The sequence below is a fragment of the Sturnira hondurensis genome, unplaced genomic scaffold (genome assembly GCF_014824575.4).
Source record: "Sturnira hondurensis isolate 20B ecotype Veracruz unplaced genomic scaffold, ASM1482457v3 Scaffold0007406, whole genome shotgun sequence".
Taxonomy (NCBI): Eukaryota; Metazoa; Chordata; class Mammalia; order Chiroptera; family Phyllostomidae; genus Sturnira; species Sturnira hondurensis.
Genome location: NW_028080037.1, coordinates 10676826 through 10699768, shown reverse-complemented (window position 1 = coordinate 10699768; position 22943 = coordinate 10676826). Strand labels below are relative to the sequence as shown.

General features: G+C 56.3%; 2 protein-coding genes across 6 annotated transcripts in view; one reads left to right on the top strand and one right to left on the bottom strand.

Moving 5' to 3' along the window:
* Window positions 1-1593: 1593 nt before the first annotated feature.
* On the top strand, window positions 1594-17835 carry RAB35 (RAB35, member RAS oncogene family). The gene is made up of 6 exons (XM_037052235.1): window positions 1594-1830; window positions 7085-7135; window positions 10009-10132; window positions 14049-14173; window positions 14263-14387; window positions 15539-17835. Exons 1-6 carry the CDS (start codon window positions 1779-1781, stop codon window positions 15665-15667), a joined length of 606 nt encoding a protein of 201 aa, XP_036908130.1. The 5' UTR covers window positions 1594-1778; the 3' UTR covers window positions 15668-17835.
* Window positions 17836-18427: 592 nt separating this feature from the next.
* Window positions 18428-22943, bottom strand: part of BICDL1 (BICD family like cargo adaptor 1) — an 85119-nt gene continuing 80603 nt past the window's right edge. For 4 of the 5 annotated variants that reach the window (XM_037052230.1, XM_037052233.1, XM_037052231.1 and 1 more), the window contains 2 exons: window positions 22363-22483; window positions 18428-19787 (listed from right to left, as the gene is read on the bottom strand). In XM_037052230.1, the coding sequence (XP_036908125.1) occupies window positions 19626-19787; window positions 22363-22483 (283 nt within the window). In that variant the 3' untranslated portion in view covers window positions 18428-19625. Of the gene's footprint in view, window positions 19788-19957; window positions 21552-22362; window positions 22484-22943 lie in introns of those variants that run through there. The other variant, XM_037052232.1, reaches the window with a different exon arrangement.

Here is a 22943-nt window from a genome sequence, read left to right as displayed (position 1 = left end):
TAACATTGATAATGATTCTCTCCAAATCAATTAATAAATAAAAGGATCTTTCTTGAAACCTTGTCATAGTAACAAAAATTATAAACACTAATGCCTATTAACAGCACAATAGTAAAATTATAGTACCACCATATGGAGTACTATATAAGGCATTAATAATAAAATGTCTAAGTTTAGTAATGAAAGTCTAAGTATATCGTTAAAGAGAAAAGGGGGCCATGGTTGGGTAGCTCAGATGGTTAGAGTGTCAGGCCAGTATGCCAAGGTTGCAGGTTGGATCCCTGGTCAGGGCACATACAAGAAACCACAATGCATAAATAAGTGGAATAACAAATTGGTTTGTTTCCTTAAAATTTAAAAAAGAGAGAGAAAAGGCAACTAAACATACACGTGTATGTGTTTGCATAGGATTAGAAAACTCTGAAGGACATGCATTCATTCAATATTTATTTAAGCATTTTGAGTTACCCAAGAAACATCAAGAGGTTACCTGTGAGAATCAGGACTGAAGAAAAAATAGTAACTTGTACTTTCTGGTAAATTTATGTATATTTTTTAAAAACCATGAGTACTATTTTTTGTAGTCAGAATTTAAAAATAAGTTTGATAAAGTAGGACTATCTAACAGGTTCTTGACTGGAAAGGGACAGGTTACTCACAAATCTCTGCAATTCGACAATGACGATGGCAGTAGGAACATCCTATTTTAGGACAGGTGGGAACTTATTCTAAAGCTGGAAAAAAAAGGGGCTGATGATAAAGCGAATACTTCTCAACTTCTGACGGCCCAGCTCTTCCTAACCATACAACTCTAAGCTGTGTATCTACCTGGAGGTGGGGTGGAATTGAAGCTCAGGGAGCTGTTGCTTTCAGCCTCAGGCTGCATCTTACACACTGGCTCATCAATCTCCCAGACACCGCGCCAAACTGGACGGGATTCTGAATCGAACTATTCTCCCCATTTTTACCAAAAAGGCAACTCAAGCTCCAGGGGTCACAGGGCGAGAGGATCTGATTTCGACGCACAGCCAACCTCAAAGGCCACACTCCTAACCCGCTAAGCTCCGACAGGCGATACCAGTCCGGTAAAACTTAGCAGCCACCAACCACTGGGCGTTCAGTCCACAGGCTCGGGACAAGGTGGGGGCTGGCGCCAGCACCCAGGGGCGGTGTCGATGCAGAAAGGAGGCGGAGTATCCGAGACTCCGTTCTCAGGGAACCGAAAGCTCTGCGTATGCCCCGCCCCACGATCAGTGTGCGCCCGTCTTTTCCTCTCCGCAGCGCTTGCGGGGCTTGCCGGTGAAGGAGCGAGTCCGCCCCGGACCACTGCGGGCTTCACCGGCACTCTCGGCTCCTTTCAGTTAGGGTTCGAGAGCAACTCAGTTCTCGGAGCTCTCAGGGCCGCGGGCAGGGGAATTCAATGATCACAAAAAAGGCAGTGGGCAAGCTGGCCCACGCCCGCACAACTGCCAGAGCGCACGCGCGGTGCGCGAGCGCGGAGAGGGCGCGGCTGGCCGAGGCTGCGGCTGCGCACAGGCGGTGCCAGGCGCTGCGCCTGCGCAGTGGCGGGGCGGGGCGGGAAGGAGAGAGGCGGCGGCCTCGGTGGTGGCTGCTGAAGAGAAGGAGGAGGAGGAGGGGGAGCTGAGGGAGGTGTTTCTGTCAGTTCCGGCTGTTTGTTCGGGAAGTGGATCCGCCGCTGCCGGAGCAGCCCAGAGGGAGCTGCGGATCGCGAGGCCAGCACCGACCCCGTCCGCCTGCCCGCGCCTCCCCTGCCCGCCATGGCCCGGGACTACGACCACCTCTTCAAGCTGCTCATCATCGGCGACAGCGGTGAGGGCCGAGGCGGCCGGAGGCGGCGTGGGCCCTGCCGGGCGCGGCCCGCGGGGGCCTCGGGGCGGGCAGACGGGCGGGGAGGTGCCGGCCTGCGCGGGGCGGGCTAGGCTGCCCGGCGGCCGCCCGTCCCAGGGGCGCGCCGAGGGGCTCCGGGCCGCGCCAAGGGGAGGTTGGGCGTGGAACTGCGAGGCGGAGGAGCCAGGCGAGCAGGGGTCTGGACGGGGCGTCCGGTCCACACACCGCGCCTGCCGCTGCCTTACGTGTGACCTTGGTCAAGTCGCGCGATCTCTGGAGTTGGAGAGACCTAGGTTCGAGTCCTCGGTTCGAGTCCTGGGACTGACTACCAGCTTCCTCACTCTGTGACCTTGGGCAAGTTGTTGCGCCTTTCTGAGCCTCAGTTTCTTCATCTGAGAAGTGGGGACTTGCCTCGCTTGGTGGTGTGAGTATTTGATGAGATAAAGCTGGAAAAGTGCTTACCCTCCACCTGGCATAGATGTATTCTATTGACGTGGTTAGCAGCGTTCTCGTAAGCCTCAGTTTCTTCCTCTGCAAAGTGGGGATGTTCCCAGAACCTTCCTCGTGGGATGACTGAGGTTTAAATAAGTAAGGCAGGTAACGCACTCCGCACGGGGCCTGGCACACTTCCTGCCTCATTACCATGGCTCGATCTCTTCGGTTCTGTTTCCTCCTCTGTAGAATGGAATAATGGGAAATGCCTCACTGTGCTGATTGAGTGTTCAATGAGATACCTCACACACGCACACGTAGTGATTGGAACAGGGCCTGACACATGCTGCATGTATGCCAGGCAAGCACTGGAGGTGGGCGGCCAGTGTTGCCGGGGTCCTGACCATATCCACACTCCTGGAGAGCTCCTAGCTCAGGGCACGGCAACCTCTCTAGTGCCCAGTGCAGGGCCTGGCACCCCGTAGGTGCCTAACACATACTTGTTGAATGAACGAATATTAAGCATCCTTAGAAGTGATAGGCTGGTTTCTGGGAAGGGGTGGAGGGTTTTAGAGGCTTGGAGTGTGGCAGGTATTCGGGTTTATGGAGTGACCAAGAGGTCAGGGAGGCAGGCCTCGGGAGGTTTGTGGGAGCATAACTGAGGCGCTGGGATTAAATGATGGGGAAGGAGGCTGGGGAATGCAGAATTTATAGACCAGACCAGACCAGACCTGAGCTGAATGTGGGCAAGGGGGTCATGTGACGGGAGGCAGACACCAGGTTGGTGGTGGGGCCCATGGGCTGCTAAGCAAAGAGGGGACCAAATCAGAAGGGTTATAAGACCCTGATGTTGGAGTCTTGGGTGACAGTGTCATCGCTGGGTCAGGGAAGTAGGTGGGTTTTGGTCTCACTGTGGATCTGGATTGGGATGTGGTTGGTGGTTTGGATCAGGTGAAGGATGGCTGAGGTTTCCGTGGTTACTGGTGGAAGAGAGAGGTAAGAGGAAAAATTAGGGGCTAACTACAGAGATGAAGAGTAACTGTGGTTGAGGAAGGAGTTAGAAAGAAGGGGGTTGTGGTTTGAATGAAAGAAAACCAGACGGGCCATGTAGACTCGCTCTTGGAGATGGCCTCTGGCATTCCTCTGGGTCCCTAGGCTTATGTCTTTAGTTTACAGGATTTAATTTCAGCCTTGGCCTTGGTTATGAGGGGCTGGCCCCAGAGTGATTTCATTCCTTTAGGACTTAAAGTTAGCCCACTATGGTCAGGGGTCCTAATCCCTTTGCAAGACGTCCAGGACCTGTGTTGATACCCAAAAACGAAAAGCATAAACTCAGCAAGAAGATGCAGCTCGTTGGTGTCTGTGCTCTAAAACCCAGGCGATGATTTTGGCCCCCTTTCTCGCAGTACATTTGCATGGTGTATTGATTTTTCACTCAGAACTCAGGTGTGGGGGAAGACTCACTGGGTCAAGATTGATGTTATTTGGCTCCCGGTTCAGTCTGATCGTGGAGGACTGCGTTGTGAAGAGGACACAGATGCTTTACAGTATAATTTCTCCTGACAGTGAGCTGATGCTCAAAGCTGAATGCTTAGGGGAGTTCAAAGTAAGCTTTGGCAAGTGGGCAAGGAGACGAACATCATCCTCTCCCCTGACCAGGGCTCCTTGAGTGGATGCTCCCTTAAGGTTTATCAGTGACTTCAGAGACACTCTCTCATCTGGTTCTCACTCTTTACTTGTTCGATTTGACAGATAAGCAGATGAAGGCTCCAAGGAGCTCACCGACTTGACTAAACCTCATCAGAGGCAAGGCCAGGAGTCAACTAACACACGTAGATTCATATATGAGCAGCTGGTGTCAGGCCTAGCAAGTAGGAGGCCCTCGGTGAATGTTCATTTCTTTCTTTATAAGTCTAGAGTACTTCTTCCCACTCTACCGCATTGTATGTGCTTCTAGAATACGTTCCGTCAGCTTCTGCAGCTCTTCTTTACGCCTGAGGTTCTGCACTTTCTCTTAAGTTCTGCACTGGCTGATTGTAACAGCGTTTCATCTGCTCCATGAGGCCAGCCATCATTCTTAGAACCAGGAGGCTGGAGTGGCCCCTAGAGGTCTGGTTAAAGCCTTTCATGTTATAGATGAGTGAACTGAGGCTCAGAGAGGGGAAGTGACTTCTCTGAAGTTATACAGTAAATTAGTTACTGAGCCAGGTTTAAAATTGAGAACACTTTACTTGAAGGTCTAAAGGTCTTCAACAGTCTAGAAGTGAAGCAAAGAGGAGTGAGGGAACTATAGCCCAAGGGAGGAGTGTGGCTGAGGACTGGGGACTCCTGTGGTGGCTCTTTGAGGGCCAGAGCGTCTGTGTAGCCCAAGAGGCAGAATGCTGGGAGAGAGTGCGGTGACGACTGAGGGTGGTGTGGGAGGGTTTTACAGGATACATCTGTCTCCTGGCTACCAGCAGGCGTAGAGTGCCAACCTCTGCTCCTTGCAGGGTGAGGATGATGGGGTGGACTGGTTCGGTTTCATACTAGCGATGGCCCTGGGGAAACTGTTGGCTTTAGCTGTGGTGAAGCTAGATTGGGACTTGTCACTTCCTCCCTGAGGCCAGTGCTGTGGGATGAATGGTAGCAGTGTGTTTTCCAAAGAGGCCGCTCCCAGGGATATTTTGGAGATGACATTTCTCAGGGTGGGTGTCTGCTCCATAAAGGGAAGAGCAGCAACGGAGGTTGGTGTCAGGCCCAGAGTAAGGCTCGGGGGAGCTGTCGATGTGTTGGTTGTAGTGGTCTGTCTGCAGCCTTGTGGTTTTCAGAAGCTCTGCAGAGGAGCGAGGGGGTGAGTGAAGGGGACCCGGAGAGGCCATGCTGGAGGGGACGCTACTGCTCCATTGCTTCATGCAGAGACAGCACCTCCCTCTCGTCTGTTCCAGCTAATCCGGAGTCAGATAACATTTAATTTTACAAAAGTATTCTGCTGCCTCCAAAAGTTTGAAAACCACTGTTTTGGCTCCTGTTAATGCTGCAGTCTTTGCGTTAGATAGCATGGCCATCAGCGTGATTGGAGTCCTCTTGGTCATAGTTCCTTTCAGGATGTTTTGTTGGTGCCTACTAAGTGCTGGGCCTGGCTTCCAGCACATGGAATGTGCAGGGTATGTGAGGCGAGATCTCCTTTCTACAGGAACCCAAGCCTAGTTGCCCAGTCACAGCTTTTAGCTGAGTAAGCGGACCCAGGAGTCTCCAAGAGGAAGCAAAGGAGCCGGCAGGGCCTGTGGGGTGTTGGCCCTGGGCAGAGCGCTGTGAGGGACCCAGCCCAGGACTCGGGCTCTCCTTGGGCTCAGCAGGAAGCCTCGCAGAGGCAGCGATGAGGAAGTGGTTCTGAGTAAGAGTGCTGCAGGCACCGGCTGAGCAGCAGGTACTGTGGGCAGGGCGCCCCCAGCCTGCCTTTGGGAAGGTCAGGCCCAGGTTTACTCCATGAAACCAGTTCTCCTGGGCTCCCCTGGACAGTGTACTCATTTGGAGAAGTCTCCAGATGCGGTCATCAGAGAGGGTGTCCGGATTGGTTAGGAGGAAAGCACAGCTGAGGAGGGGGCCCAGGTGGTGCCCTCTCTGAGGAGCTGGTGAACGCTCTGGGCTCCTCCCCACAAATATGCATGCGCACTCAAAATTTGCACTTGGGTTGGGGGTTTCTCAGATGCTAGGCTAAGGTTTCTTAGAATCTGGCTTTGATAGCACTGCTGCTGAAAGTCCACCAGGAGTGAGATGCAGGAGCCCCTTTGGGGTCTTTGTATTCCGCTTCCTGAAACAGAAGCAAGAAGACTCCACAAGCCGTATGTATTGGAAGGAGCTGTAGCGCTCGGAGTAGGGTTCAGATCTCGTCTCACACTTCTGCAGAGGCCCCTAGTCCAGCCGCTTTACCTCCTTGGAGCCTCAGTTGCCTCATCTTAAGGGACGCAGTTGGCATTATAGGCACATCAGAATGCCTACCATACACGGTGCTCTGTGCATGCTAATTCTTTCCTACTGGGTCATTTGACCCAGCTGGCTTTAAGGGTGGCGGGGGTAGGGGACAGGACAGAAGGACACAGGACAGTTGCATCTGGCAGGCTAAAGCTGCTGTGTGCTGAAGTAAAGAGGAGCTGAGCTTAGTGTTTGCCTGTTCTGGGAATGAGTGTGCCAGCCGACACCATGGCAAGTGAAGTGCTCTGAGCACACGGGAGCTGTCGGGCTGGTAGGCATGTGGCAGACAGCTGCTCCTCACTGGCCAGCTGGCGGTGACATCAGCTGGGGTAAGATGGCTAACAGTTGCTTTGAGTTGTCTGGGCCTCAGTTTCCTCATCTGCAAAGTAGCCCCAATGATCTCAAGGGCTCTTTCCAGAGCTCTGCAGGTCCTTGCTTCACACTGCGCATGAACCGAGCTCCACAGGATGCGCAGTTTCCTAGGGACCGTGTTTTAGATACACTTTGGGGCCAGTGTCATTTGGTCGACCTTCCCTTGCATTATTTCTGTCACCTGGTCCCTTCCTCTGGGTTGCTGGGGCTAGCCCTCAGCACGGGACCTGGCGCAAGTCCCTTTTCACATCTCCCCCAGGCATTTGGGGGCCTGCTTGTCTTACACGAGGACAGAGGAAAAGGTCAGAGATCGGGTGTGGGAGAGATGTTCTGGGTGTGTGGCCGCTTGAGATCAAGAGCAGTGCTGAGGAGGGAGCTGAGCTCGAGTTAGGGCCCGGCTGGGGTAGAGGGAGGGCGGAAGGAGGACTGGGGTGGAGGGAGGGTGCCTGCCTCCTCTCATCTCCTGTGCTCTCTCCTGCAGGTGTGGGCAAGAGCAGTTTGCTGTTACGTTTTGCAGACAACACTTTCTCAGGTGAGTGTGCCCTTGGGGTGCTGCTGGGGTGTTTGGGTTTTGAAATCGCTTTCCCTGGCGCCAGAGCACACCTGCCTCCTCCTTGTGTCAGAAACCTTGTCATTCCGACCGCACGCCAAGCGAGGGAGAAGCAGGGAGGCCCGGGTTAGGAGCCTCTGTGGTTGGTCTTAATCTGTCTGGTTCAAAAAAGTCCTTTACAGGCCTGTACTTTGGCCACCCAGGGTCTTTCTGGGCCCAACATTTAAAAAAGAAAAAAACAAGTCAAAAAATACTACAAGTTAGTACATGACTGTGTAGAATTTCAAACAGGAGGATTCCATAAAGTGAACAGTGAGAGCTGTCCCTTCATCTGCGCTCTCCGGTGCCCTGCTAGCCACTGGTCAGCACGGCGTCCATCTTTCTGATTTTGCTTCTCCACGCCGCACGCGGGGCTTCGGCAACTGGCCTTCCCCTCAGCATATTGGGCGTCACCTTCCACAGCCATCTGCAGACCTCTGGTGCTTTTGCATGGCTCTGAAGTTTCCTGGGCTGCGCATGGGTGCCCTTGGTTCATTGATGGTGCTCTTGATGTGTGGGTGCTTCCTGGCCGCTTCTAGCAGCAGCGGCGCCGCATTTCTCGGGGTGCATTGTATGTTCATCGTTGCAGAGCAGAGGAGGCACTAGGTCAGGGGGATGTGCCCACCGTTGCTGGGTCTCGGTAGTCTTCGTTTTCGCTCAGCCAGTCAGCAAAAAGTGCTGTCTCATGTAAGTTTGTTTCCCTGATCATTGGTGAGGTGGATGTGCTTTGTTTGCTGACTACACCGGGTTCATTGCAGAGGCTTCGGGCTGGCTTGGCCTCTCCGATCGCGGATGGTGAGGCTGACCTGTCGGGAATTCCCTATGATGTGGTTGGGGCAGCTAAAACTAGGAAGTGATCACAGGGCTGACGCCCATCTCGGCGGGGAAGCGGGCTTCTCCCAGCAGTTGTCCGCAGCGCTGGTGGCGTAAGCAGAAAGAGTTGTCCGTGTGACCTCGGGCCTAAGTCTCGACTCATCTGTAAAGGGGGGCCGATCGTGGCCCTGTCCGTGAAGGGTTATTGCGAGGGTCATCTGTGACGTGGCAGGCTGTAGTGCCCGGGGCTCAGCAGCCTTTCAGCATGTGCTGGTGGGTTGCTGTTGCCAGCGCCTTCCGTTCAAGAATGGTCACTAAAGGGCCAGCTTCTCATGCTGAGTAATACTCCTCTTCTTCCTCATTCTCCTCTGACTCCCCATCCTGTTCGCTTCCACTCCTGGAGGGCTCTCCTGTGCAGTCTTGCCCCCCTTCCCACCTCTGCTACCAGTATCTCGTGGTTCTAGCCTGAAGCATTACAGCAGCCCCTGCCCCGACCCCGTCAGACTGCTGGATTCTCCTTGCCAGTGCACGGCTCTGCCAGGGGCTTGCCCGCGCCAACACTGCAGCGGCCCTCCCCGCAGTGAGCAGAGCCTGTGTGGCCAGGTCCTCCCTTGGCACCACTGCCACTCTGGGCCCTGTGACCCTATGTCGTGGGGGCCCTTCTGTAGAGGAAGTGGAATGAAATCCCAGGGCTCCATCCACCAGATGTCAGTAACATCCAGATGTCAGTAACATCGCTCCCCCCTGCAGTTGTGACAACTAAAAATGTCTCAAGACACTGCCCAGTGTCCTCTGTGAGGACAGTCCTCCTGTTGAGAACCTGGCCTTCATCATCTATTTCCAGCTCACCTTTCCAGCTTCCGTGGTCCTACTGTTCATTCTTTTGCAGTTTCGCGAGCTCCCTTGCTCACTCATTCATCCTGCCACCAGCTGCTTGCTGAGTGCCTGCCGCAGGGGGTGCTGGGCTGCTCTCCTCGGCGTCCTCCAGCGCTCGCACAGTGCCGGGGCTGGCTCTTTTCCGAATGTTTTCTCTCTGTGTTTTGCCTCCGCTTTTTTCCTCTGGGTGGAATGTCTTCCCACCTAATCTCAGCGTTTGACACTTTACCTATTCTTTCAAGCTAGGCCCCAATATGACTTCCTCCCCAAAGCCTTCCTTGATCTCCACCCCACCTTGAATTTGACCTTTCCTTTAGAGTTTTGACACGATATAGATTCCGTTGGGTGTGTGTCCTGTCGGTTCTGTAGCTCTGTTATACTGGAGCGACGCCGTGCTGTCGGAGCGCCTGGGCCTTTGTGAGCCTGGATAGGACTGTTATGTTGGCCAGAAACTCTCTTCCACTCCTTCTTCCACATGGTCGCCCCAGGAGAGCTGCTTATAATGCAGCTCACGCTCTGATTAAAACCACCAGTGCCTTCCCGTCACACACAGAAGAAAGCCCAAGCTCTCTAAATGGCACAAATGCCCCGAGACAGGCCTCGCACCCCTACCCGCCTCTGACTCTGTGCTTGACCTCATGCGACCCCCTCCCCTGACTGCTATTTTTGCTACTGTCTCCTCTGCCTGGAGCATTGTTTTTCAAAGTGCAGGTCATGACTTGTATGTTAGGAAGTTAATTTTGTGGGTCATTTAAAATGTTTTCATTTAAAAAAGAATAGAATAGAAAAGAAAAACGCAGAGTGCATGATGAGTCTCCCACAGTTCTAGGATCAGAGCTAACAAACAGCCCAGTCCCTCTAATGAAAAGAGCCTGTCCCTCCCCCGAGTCACAACTCTGGCTTTATTTCTTTTGTGGCACGCATCACTCTTGAAATTGTCTTCTTTGTCACTGTTTCGTTGTGTCCTGTCTGTGCCCTCACCTTACCCGTGGGGCTCTGTCACAGCAGGGACCGTCTTCCTCATTCATCATTATGTCCCTGGGACCTTGATGGAGCCGGGCCCAGAGTGAGGCAGTTTGGTGTGACCAGGGCTCCTGTGGGCCTCGCTAACATGGGTGTCTGTGCAGGCAGCTACATCACCACGATCGGCGTGGATTTCAAGATCCGGACCGTGGAGATCAACGGGGAGAAAGTGAAGCTGCAGATCTGGGACACGGCGGGGCAGGAGCGGTTCCGCACCATCACCTCCACGTGAGTCGGGCTGGGCCCCCCTTGCCACCAATGTAGGGACAGAGCCGAGTGACTAGTCCGGGTCATGGTAGAAATGTCGCTGGGGTGGGCCCCTGACGCTGTCGGGAGGGAAGCTCCTTGCTGGCCAGCCCCCCTCTTCCTGAAGGTGTGAGAGGACGAGGGGTGAGGTCTGGCTGCTGCCCAGGGGTGGGCGGTAGCTGAGCACCCTGCCTCTGGGGCGGGGAGGACAGTCCCGAGCGGTCAGCCTGCTGTCTGGCCTCTGGTTCTTCTGTCTGTAAAATGGGATAATGGTGACACTGGCTTCACTCGGTGTTCACTTAGTCATGACAGTTATCTTGTTGGGGTGTCAGTAGTGACAGCTGGGGTCAGCTGCGCAGCCTCCCGTTATGCTCCCCGACTTCTTGAAGCTGGCTTCTCTCTGCTGGGAGGCCTGGATGCGGCGCTGCTGCATAGGGCTGTGGAGAGGCCACTGCTTGGCCCCCCCAGAGCTGGTTACTGGGGGCCGCTCACCCAGCGGGCTGCCCTCCCGTGCTGCTGCAGCACCTTGGCGACTCGAGCTGCAGACAGGAGGAGAACCCAGCTAGAGCTGCAGGCGGCTGAGTCCCATGGACAGGCTCTTGGTTCTCGGGCTGTTAACGGGACAGGTTCCAGGAAAGAACAGGGCTTTGAAGGGAAATGGTTCAGAATTTACATTTCTGTTCTGCTGTGCGGCCTTGGGCAGGTTGCCCGAATGACCTGGGCTTTGTCTTTAGGGTTTGCTTTACTGCTGAGGCCTGTGTGCCGGGAGGTCTGCACTCGGGCTCCAGGAGGGTCTTCTTGAGCCGTCTGCGGGCGTACCATGCCCACCCTCATTTTACACATGAGGGGACTGCCGGGGTCCCTGCTCCCGGGGGCAGCAGAGCCCGGAGCGCACACGGTGGTGTGTGCACCAGAGCAGGAGCCTCGCAGTAGCTGCTTCTGCGATAGGCCTGTCCTCTGGCTGTCCCCTGTGGTCCCTGTGTGAGTGGGGCTCTTGGGTTGGTGGGTGAGGAAGTTCTCTGGCCAGAGATTCCTTTCCTCCCGTCCATGGAAATGGATCCTGAAGCCATCTCCTGAGGGTGGGTGGTATGAGGGGTGAAGAGCCCCCTCAGTGGTGGCTGGGAGCATGGGGGACTCTAGGAGGTGCTGGATGGGTGGCTCTGGTCAGGGGTGGGCCCCGAGCAGTTTCTGGGGGTGTTGCCCCTGGGCTAGCTCTGCAGTGGGGCTCCTGCCCTATTGGCTGAGACACCCCGGAGCCCCAGGGGTCCCAGCCTGGCATCTGCCCAGTTCAGCCTTCTTCAACCACTTGCTGATGAGCTGCCTGAGTCCCCTCGTGTCTCAGTGACTATTAGCAGGGCCCCGAGGAAGGTAGCTGGGGTCTGAGGCTCCTCGGGGTGGGACACATATCTTCACGTGGACCCGTGTGTCCAGGCCCAAACACGACCAAGACCTCTTGGTGAGACCAAAGCACTGACCTTGGATGTCCTTGCTCTGGGCTGGAACTGTCGCTAAGGATGTTATCTACTTCATTGCATTTCATCCTGGTAAAAAAGTTCTGTGGTTATTTCCATGTTATGAACAAGAGTGAGGCCCAGAGAGGGTGAAGTGACTTAGGTTGGTGGTTAATCAGGAGCTGAATTGAGGTCTGATGTCAAATCTCTTGCCTTTAACCAGCCCACAGCCCTGTTGTCTGCTGACCCTTCAGCCCCAGGGGACTGGGCTGGGGCAGATGGCAGATGCTCCAGTCACGGGGTTCAGGGCGGCTGAGATTATAGGGCCTGTGGCCTGGAGAAATGCTTGAGCCAGGGCAGTGGGCCCTGGGGTGCCAGGGCTCTTTCAGCAGCAGAGCTGCCGCCCCTCCCCCCTGGCTGCCGTGAGCTCAGCTCCTTTCAGGGCGGGGGAGGGCTGAATGGCTGCCTTCAGTTGTTGGGGAGACCAGAGTCACTCGGCTGCCTGAGGGCAGTCTGTTTGTTTCAGGCGGCTTGAGCAGGGGCAGTGCTGTGCCCTGGCACTGTGGGCACCGGGTCAGCCCCTGCTGGCCATCCTGTGTGTCTGGGGAGGCGGAGGGCAGCTCTGTTTTGGGGCCCCCGACTCTGCCCCTCTTGAGGCAGGAGGCTCTGCCGTCTGTGCTGAGGGGCCATGAAAGGACTTGACACCCCATAGTGGCAGCTGGTGAAGAAAGGAGACTTGGAAGAGGCCAGGAGTGTGTTTTTCAGGGGTTCGGGGGGTCGTGGTACGGTAGTGCGGCTTCTCCTGACTCGGGGCACCAAAGGGAAACTGAGTTGCATCCTGCTGGCCTGCCCGGGAAGAGCCCCACTCTCTCCCAGTTTCTTGTCTCGTGGTTGCTGGGTTTTGTCTACCAAGTGGAGCCAGGTGGCGTGGGTTTGGGAGGGGTGAGGAGTGGGGCAGTGAGATGAGAGGCAGGGGTGATGAGGAAGGGAAGCCCCTTCGAGGCCTGGCCCTGGAGTTCCGTCCAGGCTCCCTGACGTTGGTGATGTGACTTTAGGCGGGTCACTCAGCCTCACATCCTCACTGGTAAAATGGCAACTGCCCCGTTTGTCATACTGGGCTGTCGCAGACGTTAGTTAGGTGGTGTATAGAAAGCACTGGGTGCTGTGCTAGCATGGAGCGAAGTTGTGGTGAGTGGGAGTGATTACTGACTGGCGGTGGTGACAGGGGTCCGAGGCACTGGAGCCCTCCTGGCCTCTCTCTGGTCTCTCTGTCTCTGATAGGCTTGCCTGGGCCCAGAGGAGGTGGAGTTTCCTGGGAGCAAGGGGGCTTTGTGCTGGGGCCAGAGCTGTAGGTATGCTGTGGCATCTTCCAACAGTCTTTAGCAAAGGAGAGTTTGGAAACACATTGTACCGCTCACACTTTGCTGGCAGGGGACAGTCGTCTCTTCCCCTGGTTCTTGGCTTACACTTGGACCTGCTCAGGTGGGTGTCCACCAAGCTGAAATGCTGTTAATAATCTGGCGCTCTCAGCAGCAGCTGCCAGAGGGCGGGGGCGGGGCTGGTTCTCAGGGCCCAGTGCCTGGACAGCCCGGCTGCTAGGAGTTGGCAAGGCTGTGGGCAGTGGGTCTTACCTTGCGGAGTGGGAGTCTCTGCAGCCCTGGGTGGTCACACAGTGTTGGGCAGGGGTGCCATCTGGCTGTTGGGTCTGGGAAGGCTCTCCAGGGAAATTCGGGGCCCTGTCCTCCTCTTCCTCCCGGGTGGATGCCCTTCCTCTGTCCTACTGAACCATGTGGATGAAGTGGGGACGTAGTTTCCAAGGGGGGTGTTTACATCCGCTGCCTTCTGGACATTCGGGCTGACCGCAGGCCGAGGGGTCTGCACCTCCAGATGGTGGTGTGCGTGGGACGCCTGCGTGCCACGCTAGCTCCACGCTCTCCCTGCCAGCAGCACGGATGGGTGGCAGGATGGGAGGTGCCCATCTGTCCCCAGGGGAGGGTGTGCAGACCTAGGCGGGGCTGCACAAATGGTGCGCTGTCTTGGAGTGGCATTTCACTGAGATCTGAGGAGAGAATGTTTTGTGACTGTTAGAACAAGGATAGTGATAGTACGATGTCAGGTGCAGAACTTGCGGAGTCTTAAAAATAAAACAAGAACTTCAAAGAAGTGTCAAGCAAGTGGCAGACTCTGAACAACCTGGTTGCCCACCTTGGGGCCGAGCACTCCCTGCTCGCTGGTGCCTGGGGACAGCACGAGGTTCAGTGTCCCCGCCTGCTGAGCACCCCTCCCGTCAGCTGAGGCATGGATCGAAGAAGTCCGGGTGAGGTCAGGGAGACTGGGTGTCTTTCTGGGAAGTGTTAGTCACCCCCTCGGCTCCTGGCCATTCTCTGGACAAGGGCTGGCTGGTCTTGTGTAGGTTGAAGCTCTGATGTAGACCCCTGGCCCTACAGGTATTATCGGGGAACCCACGGGGTCATTGTGGTTTATGACGTCACCAGCGCCGAGTCCTTTGTCAACGTCAAACGATGGCTTCACGAAATTAACCAGAACTGTGACGATGTATGCCGAATACTAGGTGAGACCGGGCTGTCAGGGGTGGGGACAGTGGGGTGGAGGGTGCCGGGGTGCCCCTGCAGGGTCAGCTGACTTTGCTTTGCCTTGAAGTGGGGAATAAGAATGATGACCCTGAGCGGAAGGTGGTGGAGACGGAAGATGCCTACAAATTCGCCGGGCAGATGGGCATCCAGTTGTTTGAGACCAGTGCCAAGGAGAATGTCAACGTGGAAGAGGTGAGGCCTGGGCGGAACAGCGGTGGGGATGGATCGGGGCCCAGCCCTCCTCTGCCAGCCTGCCTGGGGCACCCAGTGGCCGACAGAAGGTGCTGTAGAAACTGCTGGGCCCTTTGAAGGTGGTAGCTCCCATCCCAGCGGCCCTCTGAGGTCATTTGTTCCCAATTTCACATGGGAACTAAGTTCCTACTCAAGGCCCGCCACCCAGACTGTCAGAGGCTGGTGAGGACGCGGACCTCGCCCCCCCCCCCCCACAGCCATGCACTTTCCACCCAGCCCTCTGGTGTTCCCTGGGGCCCCGGCGTCCAGGACTCAGGTGGCATCTGCTGCGGAGGCACATCCCCACCACCAGCCGAGCCTTTGGCCCCAGGGCAGCCTCTGGTCCCTTCTGCAGGGCTGCAGGACAGTAGTCGGGAGTCTGTGGGAGAGGAGCTGCACTCGCGGCTTTGGGCGGGTCCTGCCTGTGCTGTGCGGGGTCCAGAGGCCCAGAGAGGCTGGGATCCCCGCTGTATCCTGGATACCAGGCGCCTCAGTCAGGCTAGGGTTGCAGTGTAGGCCTTTCTGTGTGGGGACCTGTGGTGGGGCCTGCACCACCTTGGGCAATGGCTTACTGTCCCTAGACTCCGTGTGTTTCTTCTCTAGATTTGGGTGGGGTTAGAGTCCCTGCTTCTTGGGTGCTGGGGACAAAAAGTGAAGCGGGCTTTGCCGAGTGCTCGATGGTGTCTTTCCCAGTGGAGTCGAGGACAGGAATGTGGGTTGGTAGGTGGATTCTGGCAGGGCAGGGATGTCTCGGGGTCCAGGGAAGGTTCTAGGCAGAATGTGCAGTGGGGTGCCATGGAGTGGACAGGCTCTGTGTCCCTCTAGCCTGTCAGCAGAGCAGGGGAACCTTCATCTGTCTTGTCTGAAGATTCCAGCTGAAGGAAAGGGGTGGGGACGTACATAAAGGGCAGACTGGAAAATCCTGAGGGGTTGACCTTTATGCTTCACCATCTCCTTGTAGAAAGGATGTGGACATACATACCAAAAAAATTCAGGAGGAGAACTAGAAAGCGAGGCCCCGGGAGGTGGGAGGTGGCCAGCAGAGGCAGCGCCGCCGAGGCGGGACCTCCGCACGAGGCCTGAGGCCCGGCCTGCCTCCTTCACCCTCACAGATGTTCAACTGCATCACAGAGCTGGTCCTCCGAGCAAAGAAAGACAACCTAGCAAAACAGCAGCAGCAACAACAGAATGACGTGGTGAAGCTCACGAGGAACAGTAAACGAAAGAAACGCTGCTGCTAATGCCTCACCAGCCCACTGCACAGACTGCACTGCGGCCACTCCCTGGCCCGAGGCCCGTGGGGCCCCTCGGGGGACAGTCTCAGTTTCGTGCCGTTATTTAAAGAATTCTCTCCACGTTTTTGTATCTGGAGGCGCCACGGGCACTTCCTCCCCTTCCCCGAGAGCACCGAGAAGGGCTTGGACAGCCTGCCCTTCCCTTCTGATGCCCCTGCCCCTGGCCAAGGCGCCTGGGCCCAGCGAGGACGCTGCCAGTGAGCGGACTGATTAACCATTCTGTACATAGTGTATATCGCTTTAACCAGCCGTTCCACCCTCGTCCTGTTCTGGCTTTGCCTCCCTAGTGCCAGCCTGCTGCTGCAGACCCTCTGTCCCCGTCCCGTCTTACCGCCAGCAGCTTCCCGAGGAGGAGACAGGATCCCGTTCTACCCACATCTTTTGCCAACCTGGGCTGGTGGAGTGGGTCCACATTACTCGTGCTCTCCTGCAGGCCGTCGGTGACTTCTGTCCCTGGCACGGAGGGTCTCACCCATCTCCAGGGCCTCTGCCGTCTGTGTTCCCAGCCCAGCTCCCTGCCCTTCCCTTTCTGTTCTGCCAGCTGGGGAGGCGTGGCCTAGAGGTAGGCTTGGGGTTCCCCTGGGAGGTCCTGCCTGCAGCTGGCCCCACCCTCGGGTTCCACAGGAGTCACTCCTGCCCTTTGGCCAACAGATTTCTTGTCCTGCCTTCTAGATGCCTCTAAGCTACCAGCCAAGGGGAGCTGTGGCTTCTGTTTATACCACCCTGTTTCCGTCCAGCAGGGAGATGGTGTGTTCATGCAGGGGCAGGGCTTAGGAGCATTGTTTTAACAGCTAAAGAAAGTGAAGCCAGATCAAATGAATTAAGTTCCTCACACTTCTCTTCCTGAGGTTTGATTGGCACAGCAGTGTAAGTGGTGGTCTCCCCTGCCCCCGCCCAGGCCCCCCAGCCCAGTGTTTTGAGAAAAAGTGAGTGGCTTCCTGTCATTATGGGGCTGGGCTCTTGGCGGGGCAGCTCTGCCTTCCAGGGCGTTTCTTGGTGGGAAAGGAGAGGAGCCTCTCACCCTGGTCTGTGTGGGCCCAGGGCCTCCCACTTAGTTCTTGCCTCTTTAGTGTGGGGAGTGGGTGCTGCTGGAGTGTGAGGGCGGGGTGCCTCTGAGAGGGTGGCAGCCTCTCGTCACGGACAACTGTCTCGGTGTGAAGGTAGCGAAGGTTTCCCAGCAGGTGGGAAGGAACGGCAGCTGGGGCCGGGAGCCAGCGCTTTGACCTACCCTGGTCCCTCGGAGGGAAAACCAGGGTTCACTGCACATGATTACTGTCCCCTACCCTCCTCCTTGGGACACTTCATTCACCTTTCCCCTAAAAGGATCATGTAACCTGGGAATAATTTATTTCAACACCATGATGTGTTTTTCTAGATTTCCTTCCCTAGGCGATTTCCAGGCGAAGCCCTGACTGGACAATCACATCACAGAACACACTGCAGATTAGCCTCGCGGACACTGTTGAGGGGTTTTTAATCAAAATGGGGGTTTTCCTTTGACCTGTTTCCCCACTTCCCCGAACTGCCAAACACCAGGGTACCATGTGACAGGCCTTCCCTCTGGAGTCGCAGGATGGGGGTGGGGGGGTGGGGTTCTGTGGGCTCCGGGAAGGTGGTGCTGTGTGGGGGTGGGAGGGCTGCGGCCAACCAGCAGGCGGTCTCGTCCAGTGGGGGGGCCAGGAGCCCCCTGAAGCGTGGTGTGCATCCTCAGACTGTCCTGGCTGGTGATTGGTCCTGCGGTGGGCAGCACCTGCCACTCTGAGCATTAAGGTCGCGCCAGTGAGGCAGTGCTTGCAAATTCCAGCAGCAAGAGGAGGGGGCCCTGGAAGCGTCCAGGCCAGAAAACCTCATGGCTTCTGGCAGCTGGATGTCCAGCCCCAGGTGGTGGGGTGATTTTGGTGACGACAGTGTGTCTGTCCCGCTGAGTGTTAGTGCGCATGAATAGGGGGTGGGGTGGGGGGCTCGCAGGGCTGGACCGATGTCCTGGTGGACCTGATGCGAAATCCTGTCAAACAACAAAACTTTTAATGGTTTGCTAGGATTATTTCTGTATTGAAAGTTTCTAATTATGCTTTTTTAAAAAAGTACTAAAAATAAAGGTTCAAGCTGCCAAATTTTCTCCCAGGGTCTGTTTCCTCCAGCTGTGTGCTCTGGGTGGGCTTGGCTTCTTCCACCCATTGTGTCCAGCTCGTTTGTTCTGGTTTAGGCACAGGGACACTCTGAGAAGCCAAGTTCATTTTCTCCGTGATAGGCTGGTCCAGGTTGAGCTGCTCTGGTTTGTTACGTTGGCTGAGAGCACGTGTGGTGAGATGCCAGGGGAAGTGCCCTGTTTATTCTCTGCATGCCCGGAAGGGTGCAGTGGAAGCTTTGCCCGCAGCGATTTGACTCGAAGTTTCTGCCAAGCTGGAAGGCCAGCCTGTGGCCAGGCAACTGCAGCTCTCACTGGCAGGGAGCCCAGGCCAGGGTGGGTGTGGAGGCTGTGCCTTCGGCCACTGCTCCCAAAGCAGCTGTCACAGGACGCCTCCACCCGCCGGGTAGGTGCCCCTGGCTGAATCCACTGGTTGGCTCCCCGTGTATGAAGAGACTCCCCAGGTGTGTGTGGGACTCACTATTTCTGCATCTTCGTGCCAGCCAGTGGCGGTTCTAAAGGTAAGTCGCGTTCTGACCAAACCACCCCTCCAGGCACCCAATGACCAAGGCAGGAAGCTCTGTAGAAATTCAATTTATTCTTATACTATTTTCAAAAGAAGCAGTGGTGCGCTGTTTTTCTAAAAATATGCCTTTATAGATTTTTATATATAATATGTATATTATAAAATCCATACATGTATTTACATGATTGCTACATACAAAAGTACAGCACTGTGGTATGTACATATCTATAGGTACATTCTTTCCGCTCATCCCTGCTGTGCTTTTCCCAGGTGAGGGAGGGAGACGATCCTTGGGAAGCAGCCTGGGGGCCGCTCAGCCTGGGGGCCCCGGAGGGAGGCCTCAGCAGAGCAGGAGCAGCGGCTGCGGCAGGAGCAGCAGGTTGCAGGATTCGTCCTCCTGCAGGCCTAGTGGGCAGTATCTGGAGGCGTCCACCCTGTGGTGACAGTGCTGCCCTTGAGGTGGAGGTGGCTGACCACAGACCCCTCTGGGGCCGTTCTGTGGCCTGGACTTGCTTGGCTGAACCAAGAACTTGTGTATGTGAGTGGAGCAGGGTGCGGTGGTCGGAGGAGAACCCCTCCCAGCCCCGGCTCCGTGAAGGGGAAAGGACTGGATGGCTAAAGCCTGCCAAGGGCCTGTTGGAAGCCCGGCTGGCCCGGCCCTGCCCAGGGGAAGGCCTGCACGGGCAGAGGCCAGGGAGGGAGAGCAGTGATGCCAGGGGGCAGGCCCGTCTTCCTTCTGGGCTCAGGAGGGCCCCAGCCGAGCTGCAGCAGAGCCCACTGTGGCTGAGCGCAAGAGAACGGCCCCAGCCATCAGGCCCCACAGGCTGGGTCTCCTGCCCACAGTGCTCCCGGCAGAGACGCATGCACACAGGTGAGGGGCCACCTCCCCCTACTCCCTGGGCCGGGGACGGGGGAGGGACAGAGAGGCTCAGGCCAGCGGGGCAGCAGGAGCCCCCTGAGGCATGCAGAGAGGGCCTCTGTTTCTCCTGTTCCCTGTGTTCCACACAGGAGGGCAGCAGTGCCTGGGGTTGGGCCAGGGAGCCACTGAGGGGCGGGCGGGGCTGGCCACTCTGGAGGCGGCCTGAGCCCTGCTCAATGACAGCGGATCCTCGGGAAGCCCAGGCTGGGCTTGGCGGGGCAGTGGGCACAGGGCTCCTGCCTGGCCCAGGGGAGGCCCTTGCATGCAAACACCCGCACTCCTTTCAGTTCCCCCCAGTCCGCCCGTCCTCGCTGGCCCGACTCCTCCCAACTCAAATCTTCCTGAAGAATGAGAAGAGCCGTTTGCCATCGGTGGTGCTGGGCTCGTCCCCGTGGCCCGCGCCATGGGCCCTGGGGAGGGCAGCAGCAGGCCGGCTCCGTTCCTTCAGGTGCGTGTCCATCAGCTGCCGGTCAATGACCCTGTGCATGTCATCCTGCAGAGAGCACAACGGAGGGGGCTGAGCAGAGCAGTGTCCCGACCCTGATCAGGGAGGTGACAAAAATAGCTGAAGGACTGAAGGACAGGAGATGAGGGAGGATGAGGATGAGGGATGAGATGGTGAGTGACTTCAGTCAGGGCTGCCCCGGCCAAGAAAGCAGTGAGCGTAGACGCCGGGACGCACGGGAGCTTCGTGACACATCAGCTCAGGACTGGGGCTGGGCCTCTCCTCAACAGTGTTGCCCTCAGCTGACTGACCCACAGAGGGTTTGTCCCTATGGGCGCAGACAGGCTGCAGCTGGTCCCTTCCTGTCTGTCTCTCCACTCGGCCCACCAGCCCCATACCAGTGCTCAGCCTCGACAATCGTTTCCGGCCTGAGCTGCTGGCACCCAAGCGCCACCAGTGCTGCATGTGACGAGGACAACCACACACATCAGCCCCCTGCTTGCGAGGCTCCCATCTGTGGCAGAGACCTGGGCGTCACCACTCAGGGCTTGTCTTACTTTAACTTAGACCTGTTTCCTTAGCCTCCTCACTGGGTAGCCCTTTCCCTCCAATCTGTTCAGGTGGCCTAGACAAAGCCCCCTCCCTGACTCCGCCTTAGGGGACAGCAGCTTTAGGAGACAGTCCACAGAGGAGCTTCGGGACAGAGCGGCTGCACTCTAGTTGCCAGATTTCCATTCTGTGCAAGACTCCATTTGACACAGACATTCTGCCAGTAACACTGTATGGAGACTATTGGTTAAGCCTGTCTAGTTCCCATCAGCAGGGAACAAGACAGGCAGCTGCCTGATCCCTTCACCCTTGAACTCTGCAGGCTCTGGAATGTCCTGGTGAAAAGGCAGCGAGCCACAGGCTAAACCCTGGAGTGAGTCAGCTGCTCCTGAGGGCAGGAAGTAGGGCTGGCCGGCCCCCTCCCAGAACAGCTGCCCAGCACCTCCCACCCCCTCACCACTGGGTGTCCAGTGAGTGTCCACGGGTTTCAGTGTGAGACAGACTCGGCCGCAGCACCAGGCAGCGGTGGGTGCGGACTTCTCGTTTCCTCCTTCGCTCGTGTCCTGCTCTCCTGCCTTCCTCTCTTCCTGTGCCGTTGTCCTTCATACTCATCGTCCTGACTTCGTCCCTCCTTACATAGAGCACACATCCTCCCTGCTTGTAGGTCCCAGCCCCGAGTCCTCGGCACAATGCCCTGCACTTAGGACGTGCTTAATAAACTCTATGCTGTTAAGTGCAATGTTAGAGCGTCCTTCAGAAAGAAACTCAGAGCTGCCAGTGTTTATTCTGGCCCATTGCGAACTGCGTTTTCTTGTACTTTAAAATTTCTTAAGTTGATCCTATGGCATATATCACTTTAGAACACCATACACGCACATCCAAGAGCTGGTTATAATTCCATGCCCGCTGTTACGTCTGCGGCCAAAGCAACCCATTTATGAGGCGGTGGCACCAAGAACCAGGGGTTGGCCTGTCCGTGCTGGGCCACGTGCTGCCATGTTCACTGGATGTGATGGTGACGGGAGGAGGGAGGCCGGGATGTGATGGCAGGGCACACTGCACAGACACGATGCCAGACTCCAGCACACACAACATGGTGGGCCACAAGGGGGGCGGCAGGGGGGAGTGTGGGCGGGATGAGGGCCCAGTCTCACCTCAAAGGCAGGAGGGGTGTACAACTAAAGCTGTTGATACAGGAACTGAGAAAGGCCACTAGATCAGAAACCAAAGGAGCCAGATAGTAAAAAGCCCTGAGGAAGCAAACTGTAGCCAGGAGAGAAGAGAAAAGAACAGGACGGTAAGCCAGGGCAAGGCTGGCCTAGAAGCCAGGGACCAGTTCTGGGGGGGTGGGGCTGGGGGTAGGGGTGGGGGAGGGGCAAAGCTCAGAAGGAGCCCTGAAGGAACAGTCACACATAATCTGCCCTCCACAATGGGGCTTGCCTGATAAAGCTGCAGGTGGCTTTTCATCGGCCTGGTTAGGATTTCTTGGGGAGCAACATAAATGGTTACACCCATACCCTGAACTTGCACCACCCTAACCGCAGGAACAAAAAGCAAGTACAGCTGTGGTCCAGCAGAGAGCCGTGCCAGACCCAGGTGGGCTTCCTGGGCTCTGAAAAGAGTGGTCCTGCAGGGACACGTGGGCCCTTCCTCCCCAGGCCCGCGCCCGGACAGCATTCTTCGGAAAAAGGAAGCTAGCCTTTGAGAAAGGGAAGGACAGCGGCTGCCGGCAACTTGAGGGTTTCTGAACTACACCCCCTGTGAACTGTCATTCAGCCTCACAGGGCTTCCTGGGCCCTTCAAGTTCACAGCTGTTTCTATTAAATTTAAACAAAGCCGTGATGATTAGCTGAAGGAGGCCCCTGACCCAAGCAGCACAACCTGGGGTTCACTGCTCTGAGAGAATCCTCAGGCATCCTTCCCCAGGACCTGGGGGAGCGGCGGTTTGGAATTTCAGCAAGTGAAGGCTGGGGCTGCTGCTCACCCATGCACACCGGGCCGCCAGTAAAACCAACTCCTTACACTCCGCCTGTGTCCACAGACTCCTCCTGGAGCCTCGTCCTCCCTGCCTTACCTGCCAGGCCTCAAGCTGCTGTGAGAGGTTCAGTTTCTGCTGAATGGCATCCAGCAGCTGGCTGTTCAGAGACATCATGTCCATCTTGCATTTGGCGAGTTCCAGCTCCACAGCGTTTTTCCTGAAAACACACGCCAGAGTGACCACGGACAGCTTGGGCCAGAGCTGCAGGCTCTTACCTAGGACGCCTGGCGTCCACAAGATGAGGAAAGATGCTCTGACCTTAAACTCACAGCAAACAGTAACTATGACGTAACTTGTAGAAGGCTGGAAAGTTTGTAGCATATTTTCACAGACATTTTTTTGCTTCTTCCCTAACTGACCTAAAGGTGAAGGGATTACGGGTCTGCCCATCTCACAGATGAAGTGGTTAAGGTCATGATACTTAAATCAGGACCAGAACCCAGAGATCAAAGGCCTCACACGGCACTAGGGAGCTGCTGCTCCTGCCCCCAAAAGCTAATCCCTGTGGGAGGTGGGGACCTTGTCCTCCTGGTCCCCTCCTTTTCACTAGCAATACCGCTCTTAAGGGATCTAAGAGATACTCCCGTATGCGAAGGTGGCCTCAAAGTGGAGATCAC